Below are 13,182 nucleotides of genomic sequence, written 5' to 3'. Positions count from 1 at the left end.
ATGCCCTTTATACTTCATGCCGATAATCCCAGCACCAGTGGGCCATGACTATACTGTTGGTAAAGAAAAGGCTCAAGGGAAACACAGAGTCATGTTTGGACCTGAGCATCTCTAGCCCAAGGAAGTGGCTGAGGGAAGACACCTGCTAAGCTGCGCCCAGACCTCAGTATTGTTCATCTCTTGGGGGCTTCTCCCAGGCTTTCGAAACCTTTCCTTCTCTCAACATCCTTCAGGTTATTCTAGTTGTTCTGCCTGGGGACTGATGATGTGGGTGCGTCCCCTCCTCCCCCCATTCTCACCTACACTAATCTTTTTGATAACAACCATTCTAACAGGTGTGATCGCTGATATTTTATTGTGGTTTTGATTTGCATTTCCCTGATGATCAGTGATGTTGAGCATCTCTTTAAGTACCTGTTGGTCATTTGTTTGTCTTTGGGGGAAAAAAAAATCTATATTCAGGTCCTCTGCCATTTTTTTTTTTAAAGTGTTTGCCATTGGGTTTTTGTTTGGCTGGCTGTGTGTACTTTATCTTCTGATCATAAATTTCTAATTCGGTGGGTCATGGTGGGTAGTCATGCCCCAGGCATACAACTTTTTAGTAAAAGGTTGATTTTTGCCTTAAGCAAGCCCTGTCCATTTTTGTGCATCTAGGTTAAAACACCTTTGAAATAATCACCCTCCAGAGAGTAATTTTGTTTACTATCTTGTAATCCAATCCCCACCTTGCTTTCTCCCACCCTCATGTACTCTTCCTTACATTTATTCCTTAATTCAATTTTGGCTCAAATAAACTTGTATAAAAATTCTGTAGAGGTTTGGATGTTTCTATGTTGACATATACATGTTAATAAACTTTTACTTCATTAAAGAAAAAAAACCACAGGCCCAAAATGGCATCACTTGTGCTAAAAGCCCATGATACCAAACTTAGATCTGATACCTGATCTAACTGCAGTGTCATCCTCTCTCAGAAACATTATCTTAATCAACCAGTATGGAATTTTTTGGTTGAGTACCATAAAGTAAGCTGTCACATAGGCCCTCTTCATCTGCCATAGAAAGAAGTTGCAGTCTACATAATAAAAAACCTTCCCCTTCTCTCTTCCCCCAAAGAGAAGATGTCCTGCGCCTGCCAATTTTTAAAATTGTATTGTTTTGTTTGTTTGTTTCTATTGAGTTGTATGAGTTCTTTATTTTGGATATTAACTCCTTATCAAATATGTGGTTTGCAGCTATTTTCTCCCATTCTGTAGACTGCTTTTTCATTTTGTTGATTGTATCTTTTGATGAGCAGAATCTTTTTCATTCTTTTAAGCCCCACTTATTTTTGCTTTTATTGCTTGAGCTTTTGGTGTCATATCCAAAAATTTGTTGCCAAGACAAATGTCAAAGAATTTTTCCCTGTTTTCTTCTAGGAATTTTGTGGTTTCAGGTTTTACATTTGTCTTTAGTCCATTTTGAGTTAAATTTTTTTTTTTTTTTTTTTTTTTTTAGGGGGCAATTGGATTGAAATCTACTTTTCTTTTCTTTCTTTTTTAAAGATTTTATTGGGGAAGGGGAACAGGACTTTATTGGGAAACAGTGTGTACTTCCAGGCCTTTTTTCCAAGTCAAGTTGTTGTCCTTTCAATCTCAGTTGTGGAGGGTGCTGTTCAGCTTCAAGTTGTTGTCCTTTCAGTCTTTGTTGTAGAGGGCGCAGCTCAGCTCCAGGTCCAGTTGCCGTTGCTAGTTGCAGGGGGCACAGCCCACCATCCCTTGCGGGAGTCGAACCGGCAACCTTGTGGTTGAAAGGATGCGCTCCAACCAACTGAGCCATCTGGGAGCTCAGCGGCAGCTCAGCTCAAGGTGCCGTGTTCAACCTTAGTTGCAGGGGGCGGAGCCCACCATCCCTTGCGGGACTCGAGGAATTGAACTGGCAACCTTGTGGGTGAGAGCCCACTGGCCCATGTGGGAATCGAACCGGCAGCCTTCGGAGTTAGGAGCATGGAGCTCTAACCTCCTGAGCCACCGGGCCGGCCCCATTTTGAGTTAATTTTTGTGGGTGGTGAAAAATAGGATCCAATTTCCTTGTTTTCCGGTTAGGTCTTATTTTTGGGGAAACACTGTAATATAGACAGGAATTGGGAATACTGGAAGAGAAGCAGTTTTAGGAGAAAAGATGATGAGTTCTATCTTGGATGTATTGAATATCTGGTTAAACATCTGGCTGGAGAATACCTAAGAAAATTAGAAATACAGGAGAGAACCTCAGAAGATGGTCAGGTCCGGGGATATAGATTTGAGCAGCTGTGTGGAGGTACAGGTTGAAGCCTTAAGGCGGGAAGAGATTGCCAAGGAGAGAGTGAGGAGCAGACAGGGAAGAATTCTGGGACAATACATTGGGGAATCTTTGCATTTAGGGTATAGGAGAGGGAGGAGGAGTGGAGGGGAGAAAGGAAAGGGATGCTGTGACAGACAGAAGCAGGAGAGTAGAGTATCTCAGAAGTCAAGGGAGGAACATGTTCTCAAAATTGAGTAGTCAGAAATATCAGATGGAGGCTTCTGACTGTGAGAGGCAGGAGCTGAGTTTCGAAGAGCAGGCCAGGGCCAGACCACGAGAGTGAGAGGAAGTGTTGCATAGTAGTTAGATACAGGCTTCTTCAGGAAGACACCCTAGATTTGATCTTGTCCATACTACTCATTATCTGTTTGACCTTGGATAATTCACTTAATTTTTGCATTAACCTGTGCCTCAGTTTCCTCATTTGAAAAATGGGCATAATTGCACATAACTCATGAAGTTGTTGTGTGAGGATCACGTGAGTATGTGTGTGTGTGTGAGAGAGAAAGAGAGAGAGAGAGAGAGAGATGCTTTGAACAGTGCCTGGCACAAACTAAGTGCTATATTACGGTTCACTATTACTATGGAGCAAGCTGGGTAGTTTTGACTTCATCCTGTGGGTGACAGGGAGCCATGGACAGGTTCCATCCAACAAAGACATGGCATAATCTGAAAGCAATCTCCTCCTTCACCCAAGACCAGGTTGGAGTCTGATGAAATCACTAGAAAAAAGGAAGGGCTAAATATCGCAGTTAGGTCTGAAAAGGAGAGATAAGAAGCCTTGGAAATTAATTGGCTCCTAGGTCCTTGGTGAGCTCTGAGAGAGCTTCCAGAAAGTATGGGAATGGAAGGTAGAGTATGAGGGGTTGGAGAACACGTGCGTAGCTAGATAATAAAGGCCCTATGTTTATGCTCTTTGAATATTTTGGCCGTACAGGGTAAGAGGATTGTCATTTAATGGGTGGCTGGGTAGCTTGGTCATAGGGAGAAGGAAAGACAAGCAGCAGCATAGAGGACAATATGGACACATGTAGAGCAGAGCTGCCCTTAGTGAACCTGGAACCCCCTGAAATGATTGGCAAATGTTGGGTATGAATTAGAGTATCCAGGCATTGGTTTGGAAGTGAGGAGGATGGAGGTTGAGCTGACCTGGATTTTGGCAGGGAGGCAAGATGTGAACTCATCTGTGGAAGGAGAGCCAGAGGAACATGAAGTTGGGAAATTGAGAATGTTGGACAATACTTGGAAGAGGTGTTGTTGGGAAAACGTTAACAGTGAAAGTCCAGCTGAGACAGGGTATTATCAATTTGTTGTGGAAATAACTAACTTGTTTTCTCGCCTTTCTCTAGCACCACTTGGCAGCTGGCAACTAGAGAATGTGTACAGTAAAGGTTTTGAGGTTCCAGTAAGCACCCCCCACAAGTGGCCGAGTGTAGGACCCAGGCTGAATAGGAGGTAAATGAAGCCATGAGAGGATTGCAATAATAGAGAGAGGCTGAGGACAGGGAAGGCAGTGAAAGGAAAGATGGTGGAGAAGTGAGGGAAGAAAGGGAAGGGCCCTCAAGATACGAGGGGGCTGTGGTCAGAGAGGGCAGTTTTAACTGTCAAGATCTTTCTGGGAGGGCAGCTTCAATCAATGATGATGACCAAGATGGGGGTCAGGCGTGAAGTAAACAGCAGAAGATCTTAACTTACTCATTGTGATTCTGAAGGTGTTTTCTAGGTTCAGTTTCAAACTCCTTAAAATAAATTAACCAGGCAGCACCATATGGATGATAAGGAAAGAGACTGACAATGTAGTGTAAGAAAGCTAAATTCTCATTTGTGCTAAAAGGAAGTCATTTGAGAATATCTACTTGTAGAATTGATAAATCAAGAAATAGTATAAGTATTAAATGTCTTGCATCAAAGGCAGAAACGTAAGTGATTGCACAGCTTTTGCAGATGAATGGTTGCAAAAATAAGCAGGCCACTTTGGGTTTGATATTTGAAATAGTCAAGGCATCTTCAGGTATTAATTTGTGTTTATGTTTGGCCAATGTTTTGGGATGCTGTCTGGCCTAGCATATCTCTTCTGTAAGTATAGTCTTCTTGCTGCTACCATGTTTCCCTGAAAATAAGACCTCGCTGAGCAATCAGCTTGTCATGCAGGGTGTCAGGCGGGGTCTCTGGTCCCGCTCCCCACATAAGAACGCAGGATATGGTGAGGCCAAAAAGGAACACCCACGGAGCCATAGATGGGGGAGCCAGACCACTATATTCTTGCTGGCGGCTGGGTTGGAGACACAGGAAGCAGGAGCCACACTGTTCGCAACCCTCACTGTGCCGCTTGCAGGCTTAGCCACCATCTTCTTGCTAGCCTCCATTTTCTGCTAGCGTAGCCATGGCAGTTATATTAGTGGCCAATGGCTCACTGGTTACAGCTGACGGCCAACTAGCCACAGCTGATGGCCATCCAATCACAGTTGGTGGCCATTTACTACCTGAGCCAGCACCTTTCCATGTGAGACCGAGAGCCCGGAAACTGCACTCCTGGCTCTGTCCCCACAGTAGGTATGCGATGGTTGAATAGTAAAACCCAGGGAGGCTTTGGGGTCTGCGCTTCTCCCTAATGGATTTTCATCTTTGACTGGCATCAGGAAATTATCCTTTTAGTCAATAAACAGTCAGGGTGAAGCCTTGTCTGTTACTACAGTGCACCAGAGAATGCCATTTGGGGAGAACAGAGGCAGCTGGCTAGAGAACACAGTGCTCTCAGATTGGAGAGAGGCAGAAAGCTTGGGGGTGGAGGGCAGAATGGGGAGGTGGGTAGAGAGGAAAAGGAGAGACAGAAGAGAGGCGGAGAGAGCAATCAATGTCCCAATCCACTATTTTTTCCTCTTCATTGGCTTCTCCAATTTTACTCCCCTCCATGCTTAGTCTGAACCCAATTACAACATTGCCGGGAGAGAGTTCTCCCTCACCAACAAGCAATTCTCCATGACACCAGCTGGGTGTGCTACATTTCAACTCAATTCTGACACTGTCTACCAGGAGGTAGCATCAGATTTGCAGGCTAGAGGTTCACTCCTACAAGACTTCCTGTTCCTCTTCCACTTCAGACACCAGTTGCAAACTCTGACTGACTATAATTTGGAGGTTCCAACCACCCCCTCCCTGGATTTGACTAATTTGCTAGAGCAGCTCACAGAAATATTTTGCTTACTAGATTCCTGGTTTATTATAAAAGGGTATAACTCAGGAACAGCTAAATTGAAGAGATGCATAGGATAAGTTATGGGGAAAGGGTGTTGAGCTTCCATGCCCTCTCTGAGCATGCTACCCTCCCAGAATCTCCAAGTGTTCACCAACCTGGAAGCTCTTTGAACGCTGTTTTTTTTGGGGTTTTAAGGAGGCTGCATTACATAGGCATGATTGATTTAAATCATTGGCCATTGGTGATTGAACTCAGTCTTCAACTCCTCTCCCCTCACTGGCAGTCTGGGGGTGAGACAGAAAGTTCCAACCAATTTTTCCAGTATGGGAATCTACTGGGCAGTCTTTGCTCCAGGACTCCACATGTCCAGGCTGAGACTTTCTCAGGGTTGTACTTCAGTTTCACAGTCTTCCTCTCAAATCCTCCTTTTCTCTCTCTCTTCTTTCAGAGGTGTCACACCTGCATTACCACCTCTTCCTGCACTCTCCCTTTTATTCTGCAGGTGTTTCCTCCCATGAGTCTCTTGCTTGTCTAATTCTGTCTTGGCATCTAAAGCAACACACAGTGATGTGACAGGACCTTAAAGGCTTTTGTGAGAGTTCAATATGTATGTGAAATGCTTACAACAGGGCCTGACCTGAGACACAGCAAGTGCTATGCAAGTGTTAGCTGTTATTATTTTATTATCCTTCAGATCTCAACTTATATTTTACTCTTTCCAGAAAACTTCTCAGATCTCCCTAGACTGGCTTAGAAACCTCTCGTGAGTGCTTCAGCAGCATCCTGCCTGTACTTCTGTTATATTGCATTGTTTTCTTGTCAGTTTTCGCATTTAGACTGTGGATTCAATGAACAATGGAACGTTGTTTTGTTCACTGTTGTGTGTCAGTGTCTACTGTTGTGTCTGACTCATAGTAGATGTTGAACTGATGTTTGTTGAATGAAAAGGATGGTTTAGTGGAGTCTTAACATATGAGTGCTATTTGCCAAATGGATGAGGGCTGGGAAAGAAGGAGTTGTAGAGAACTGTGTACCGAGGCATGAAAAGCCTGTGTTTTGCGGGGTGCTGAAAGTTGCTTTTTATGACTGAAGAGTAAAGTGCAAGGAGGTATGGTGAAAGAGAAAGCTAAGGAGGAAGGCAAGGGCCAGAGCACTGGGAAAGTTTTAATGGCAAGCTCTTGCAGGCCTCTGTGATGTCCTAGCGGGCCCATGCCCATCTTTGACCTCCCCTATGTCTTTTTGAATCATATGTTAGTTCGGCGAACACCAAAAAATGGTGGATGTTTCTCCAGAACTACATATGGAAATGTATGCATCTCTGAACACTCATTTCTTTTGAAGAGGAAGGGGATCCCCTCACCATGTGGCTGTACCTGGCGGCCCTTGTGGGCCTGTGCTACCTTCTGCGCTGGTACCGGGAGAGGCAGGTGGTGAGCCACCTCCGAGACAAGTACGTCTTCATCACGGGCTGTGACTCGGGTTTCGGGAAACTGCTGGCCAGGCAGCTGGACCTGCGAGGCTTGAGACCTAACATAAGACCCGGTCTTATTTTACAATAATATAAGACCAGGTCTTATTTAACATAATGTAATATAAGATTGCGTCTTATATTAATTTTTGCACCAAAGGACGCATTAGAGCTGATTGTCCAGCTAGGTCTTATTTTTAGGGAAACACCATAGTTCCAAGTATGGAGTAGAATCCTTTTCAGATGTTCTGAGGTAATGCTCTTGAGTTAGAATAAAAACAACTATTGAGCACTTAAATATGTCTTAGGCCTTGTGTTAATTACTTTCACCTACATTATCTTATTTTATCACTCCAAAAATCTTGATATTTAAGTATCTTTCTCAAACTTCACTTGCCACAACCAGGACTTGGCAGAACTGGGTTTTGACCCCAGGTCTTTGTCTCCTGCCACCACATCACACTTTAATTCTCAAGATTTATTCTTCATAAAATTTCATTTCTGAAGAGAGGATGACTTCTTTTTTTCTTAAAGTGAATCTGTCCTTGTCTCTGCATGGTGATTCTCTTTCTCTCTCAGTCACCTGGTACAAAATATTTCTGCACACACTGGTAGGGGCTGACCTTGGGGAAGTTTCCCTTGGAAATAAGCTGTGAATATTATAGGCACCATGTATTAGTTTCCTATGGCTGCTGTAGTAAATTATCACAAGTAATTTACAGTGTCTATTGTCTTAAAATAACACATATTTATTCTCTCACAGTTCTGGAGGCCAGAAGTCTGAAATCAGTATCACTGGGCCAAAATCAAGTTATTGACACGGGCATGTTCCTTCTGAAGGCCCTAGCGGGGAATCGGTTACTTGCCTCTTCCATCTTCTGGTGGCTGCCAGCATTCCTTGGCTTGTGGCCACATCACTCCCATCTCTGCCTCCATGGTTACATTGCCTTCTCTTCCTCTGTTAATCTTAATCTGCCTCTGCCTCTCTTATAAGGATAGTTGTGATTGCATTTAGAGCACACTCATAATCTAGCATAATCTCGCCATGTCAAGATCTTACTTAATTATACTTTCAAAGTCTTTGCTATACAGAGTAACATTTACAGGTTCCAGGGATTAGGACCTGATATCTTTGGGTGCCATTAGTTAGCCTACCACACGCTATGACTGGTATACGTCTATTACAGTGCACATATTATATTACCTGCCTAGGAAGGGAAATAGGGAAATAACCGGGGAAATTACATGAGTTGTTACCATGGGCAGGCACCTCTCCTGACTTCCTGTTTACCCAACATCCTGTCTACCTGCACGGGGCTGCTGCCTGCTGATCTATCACCACTCACGATTGGTCTCTTGGACTCCTTGACTCATTCCCAGACCAAAAGCAAAGATATGTCCTTTCAACGTTCAAATCACTATTTGGTCTCTTTAGAATATTTCAGTTTCCCTTAATTATGCTAAGGATAAACAGGGAAAGGAAGTGTTGTCCCACATTGAGTTGTGGTTCCAAAGGGGAATGGAGATGTTGCGGGGTGAGAATAACAGTGAGCGAGCTGCAAGGGGAAGTGAAATTTAGAGGGCAGAGGCACACCTGGCGTGCATAGACCCTCTTCCAGAGCATGCACAGGCACTTGGAGAATCTTTTTCTGAAGGTTTAACTTGGAAGGTTTTAGGTTGGGGTTTGATAAAGGGAGGGTTTTCCTTTAGAACAGTGGTTCTTAACCTTTAGTGTGCCTCAGAGCCACCTGGAGGGTTTGTTCAAACGATTGTTGGGGGTCACCCCTGAGTTTCTAAGCCTGGACTGGGGCCCAATAATTTGCATTTCTAACAAGTTCACAGATGCTGATGATGCTATTGATTTGGGGCCCACATTTTGAAAACCATTCACTACTTTAGAGGAGCATGATGCTTTGTGTTTTACCTTCTTGTGGACCATTGTTTCTAACATTTCTCCTTGGCATGACCTGGGACTTCATCTTCTCCAGCAAGTCTGCTTGAACCTATAGATTAGGGAGCACCCCTCATCACTGTCCCTAGGGCACCTAGACTATACCCCTACTATGGTGCACAATGCCATTTTACTTCACTTGATGAAGGCAACACTTAGCCCAGTGCCTGGTACATACTCAGCCCCTAATAATTATTTTTGGAACTGTTTATTAGACTAACCTGAATATTTTGGAATGACCAATGACTGGTACTTTTAATTTCCACATCATATTCCATTAATGGTCTCTTGTAGTCTTTGTCACACTGTAATTTTTCACAGGCTTATGTTTTTGCACTGCCTGCTATTCCACTGTTCCGCTTTCTTCGCTCAGAAATTTCCTCTTTATGCTTCAAGGCTCAACTGAAACAACCTCAGAAAATCTGTCTACATCTTTCCCTCTACTAATGTAGCCCCTTAAATACCTCTCCTTTATAATTCTTTTGAGTTGTATTGCAATTATTTGCTTACTTATTGGACTCACCCACTGTGAGCTTTTTGAGGCGAGGAACTGAGTCTTAATTTTCTGATATTGTACATGTAAAACACTTAGCACACAAGCTGCCATAAAAATGCTAATTTTCTTCATTATTGTTTGTATTCTTCATGCCTCCAGCATCCAGCACATGGCAGGTACTTAATAACTCTATTAAAAGAGTGGATGTAGAATTGAATGGTTATTGTAGTTTGTATAATCATATCCCAATTGTTGGACCTAGGTATGTTTAAAATTTTAATTTTTTTCCTATTTCATTATTTTAAAAAGTATTCAGTAAACGTGTTTTTGTAACCTGTTTTGTTTTGTTTGTTCTTCCCTCAGAGCATTGAAATTGTGGTATCTTTAAATCAAAGGAGTTAATTTGAGGATTTTTTTTTTTTCCCCAGGCATGACCTTTGACATTTTGGGGTGAAGAGCAGGATAGTTGAACCTGGCTACTTCAGAACTGGAATAACAGACTTGCAGGTGTCCTTAGAGAAAGGGAAGCAAGTCTGGGAAGAAGTCCCTATGCATATTAAGGAGACCTATGGAGAGAAGTGTTTTGATGGCTGTGAGCTTTTCTTTTTCTAGGATAATGGACAACCTTGCATGAGAAGGGAAAAAAGGATCGGTGGAGAAGAATTGGCAGATCCTTTGAGAACAGAGCTCCTTAAACAAAGCCTTCCCGTGCAGGAGGGGTTTGGGAAAGTACCAGTGCGTTCAGGGCTGGCTTGTGATGGCTGTTGTGGCTAAGGAAGAGGCCATATAGACAGCCTAGGGCCAGGGCCTGCCCTATCACTTATGGGCCTAGCCACCTGAGAATTAGGATAGAGGCATGGAGCCTCTGGGTCTTTGAGACAGGGTACGCTGGGTACCCCTATGAAGTTTGGCAGGGTTGGTGTGGGAGACATGCTCAGCTAAACTGCAGCCTTTAATATTGTCTACCCTTTGGTAACAACAGGCCTAGCCACAAACACCATGTCTTCTTGTGAGAGGAGAGGGGGTGTCAGTGGGAAGAGGTAAGTGGGTGAAGCCGAGGCTTGTAGGGCCCTATCGGCTATTCCCAGAGACTGAGCCTCATGTGCAGGCCATGGGAGCCTTGTGGGCATGAGATGGTTCATTTCATGTAAGAATGTCATTCTGATGACCTGGAGGAAGAGGCAGTTTGCGGGTGGAGGCAAGGCAGTCCTTTTGGTAGAAGTAGGCCCTGCATGCTGGTGTGGGGCTCTACCTTCCTGGGAATAGGGGTGCTTTTCTTCACACAAAGAAGTCTGCAGCTTGCCAAGGCCTAGGGGAGCCTCTTTTCCATTTCACAAAAAGGTCGTGTGGTGGATAGAAGCATTCCTTTTTGGGATGATGTCTTTGGGTGATATTGTAGTACAGAGGACAGGAGAAGGGGAGTGTGTAGACAGAAGACTCCTGACCTGCAGCGCTGTCGTCTGGGTGCATCAGGCCTGTGAGGGTCATTATCAACAGAGGAGAGAGAGAAACTGCATCAAGGAAAGGCTGACACGAAATAGTACCTGAGCCTCTCAGAACACATAGCCAGCTAAGGAACTACAGTTCCCACCATGCCAGGGGCCAGCCATTGTTCTAAGTTTTTCCCCACCTAAAATTTTAAACTGTCTATTAGGGAATTTCCCCCCCCTTGCGGGTACATGTAGTTTGATAATAAAAATCAATAGGAAAGTAGAATTTCCTAAATGACTATATATAAAAAAAGGGATATATGTATTTCATGATATAAAAGGAATTGGAATTGTCCATATATCTGTCTATAAATTAGAATAATCTAGATCAGTGCTGTCTAATAGAAATGTAATGAGAGCCACATATGTAATCTTAAATTTTCTAGTGCCACTTTTAAACAAAGGAAAAGAAACAGGTGAAATTAATTTTAATAATGTATTTTATTTAATCCAATATGTCCAAAATACTAGCTTTTCAATATTTATTATCAATATAAAAGTTATTAATAAGGTATTTTATATTTGTTTTCATGTTAGTCTTTGAAAATTGGTGTGTATTTTATACTTACAGCACATCTCAACTTGGACGTTAAATTTTCCTAGGAAATACTTCACCTATTTAAATTAATAAAATTTGTAGTTGCCAGCAGCATTATTCATAATAGCCCCAAAGTGGAAACAACTCAAATGTCCATCAACTGATGAATAAATACAATGTAGTATAGCCATACAGTGGAATATTATTTAGCAATAAAAAGGAAGGAAGTACTGATGATACACGTTACACATGAATGAACCTTGAAAACATTTTGCTCAGTGAAATAAGCCAGTCACAAAATGCCACAATGTATGATTTTATTTATATGAAATGTCCAGAAAAGGCAATCCATAGAAACAGAAAATAGATTACTGGTTGCCTAGGGCTGGGTAAGTGGTAGGAAAAGGGATGACTGCTAATGGGCCTGGGGTTCCTTTTTGGGATGATGTTCTAAACTTAGATTGTGATGATGGTTACATAACTGAAAATACTAAAAGTCATTGATTTGTATTATTTAATTGGCTAAATTATAGATACCGTGTTTCCCCGAAAATAAGACCTAGCTGGACAATCAGCTCTAATGCGTCTTTTGGAGCAAAAATTAATATATGACCTAGTCTTATATTATATTGTTTTATATTATGTTATATTATATTGTATTATATAAGACCCAGTCTTATATTAGTTTTTGCTCCAAAAGACACATTAGAGCTGATTGTCCGGCTAGGTCTTATTTTCGGGGAAACACGGTACATGAATTATATCTCAATAAAGATGTTAAAAAATTTCCAATATTGAATAAAGTATAACCACATACCTATGTTGTTCCAAAGATACTTAAAAGTTTTCCAATAACAGAATTGAGTTTTAAATTTTAAATTAATTAAAATTTAAAAGTACAGTTTTCAGTCACATTGGTTATATTTTAAGTGCTTCAATAGCTACATTTGGCTAGTGGCTGTCATATTGGGAAGTACAGATCTGATTGGCCTAATCCTTGTAGAAATTAAATGTAGTTTGACTTCTGCGACTGTGTGCAACAGGATCTTAAAATAAAAATACAAGGAATAAGATTTCTGACCACCATTTCTCTTTTTGTATAGATTGCAGTGAGGTAAAAAAAAAGGGCTATTGAGCTGTAGTACCAACCTGAACCTGGTCACTGACCGCATGGAACACACTCTGACATCTGTGCATCCCCGTCCCCGCACTCGATATTCAGCTGGCTGGGATGCTCAGTTTTATTTCATCCCTCTATCTTAATACTTACCTACATCACTGGCAGACTACATATTGACTAGATCTTCAACCAAACCAGCCCAGGCATTTTAAAGAAAACTGGTTTGGTGGCTCTTGAAATGAAGAAGACAAAAGTCTGAAATTGTCTCAGTAATCCTTATTTAGAACCTAAACTTTCTGTAACAATAAGATTTAATGCCTAAATTCATTTATCTGGCATCATCTGAGAACCAACATATTTACATTCCAGATATCCAAAATTTACTCTTTTAGGTGATGAATCTTTATTATTTTAACCATTTTTTGACGAGAGTATTTCCCAAATGCATCATTCTTCCTTTCCCTATTAACCAGATAGACTGAAAACAATTTAACTTGTTTTGATGTTATTTCTTTATGTAAATGAATAGCTGTTCTGTGCTGTGATAAACTATTGCTCAGGGACTACTGAGCAATATGTGGGTGTGTTCATCCTTACTTAA

At 42.0% G+C, this 13,182-nt stretch overlaps 1 protein-coding gene across 1 annotated transcript; it reads left to right on the top strand.

Annotated features, from left to right (window-relative positions):
• The first annotated feature begins 6,801 nt into the window (after positions 1-6,801).
• LOC109452917 (17-beta-hydroxysteroid dehydrogenase type 6) lies at positions 6,802-12,937 on the top strand. Its single transcript, XM_074324883.1, is given in 3 exon segments — positions 6,802-7,040; positions 9,862-10,025; positions 12,576-12,937. Coding segments are annotated over 3 exon segments (543 nt in total). The 5' UTR covers positions 6,802-6,879; the 3' UTR covers positions 12,794-12,937.
• The last annotated feature ends 245 nt before the right edge of the window (positions 12,938-13,182 follow it).

The sequence above is a fragment of the Rhinolophus sinicus genome, linkage group LG02 (assembly GCF_036562045.2).
Source record: "Rhinolophus sinicus isolate RSC01 linkage group LG02, ASM3656204v1, whole genome shotgun sequence".
NCBI lineage: Eukaryota > Metazoa > Chordata > Mammalia > Chiroptera > Rhinolophidae > Rhinolophus > Rhinolophus sinicus.
This window is presented reverse-complemented; position numbering and strand designations above follow the sequence as displayed.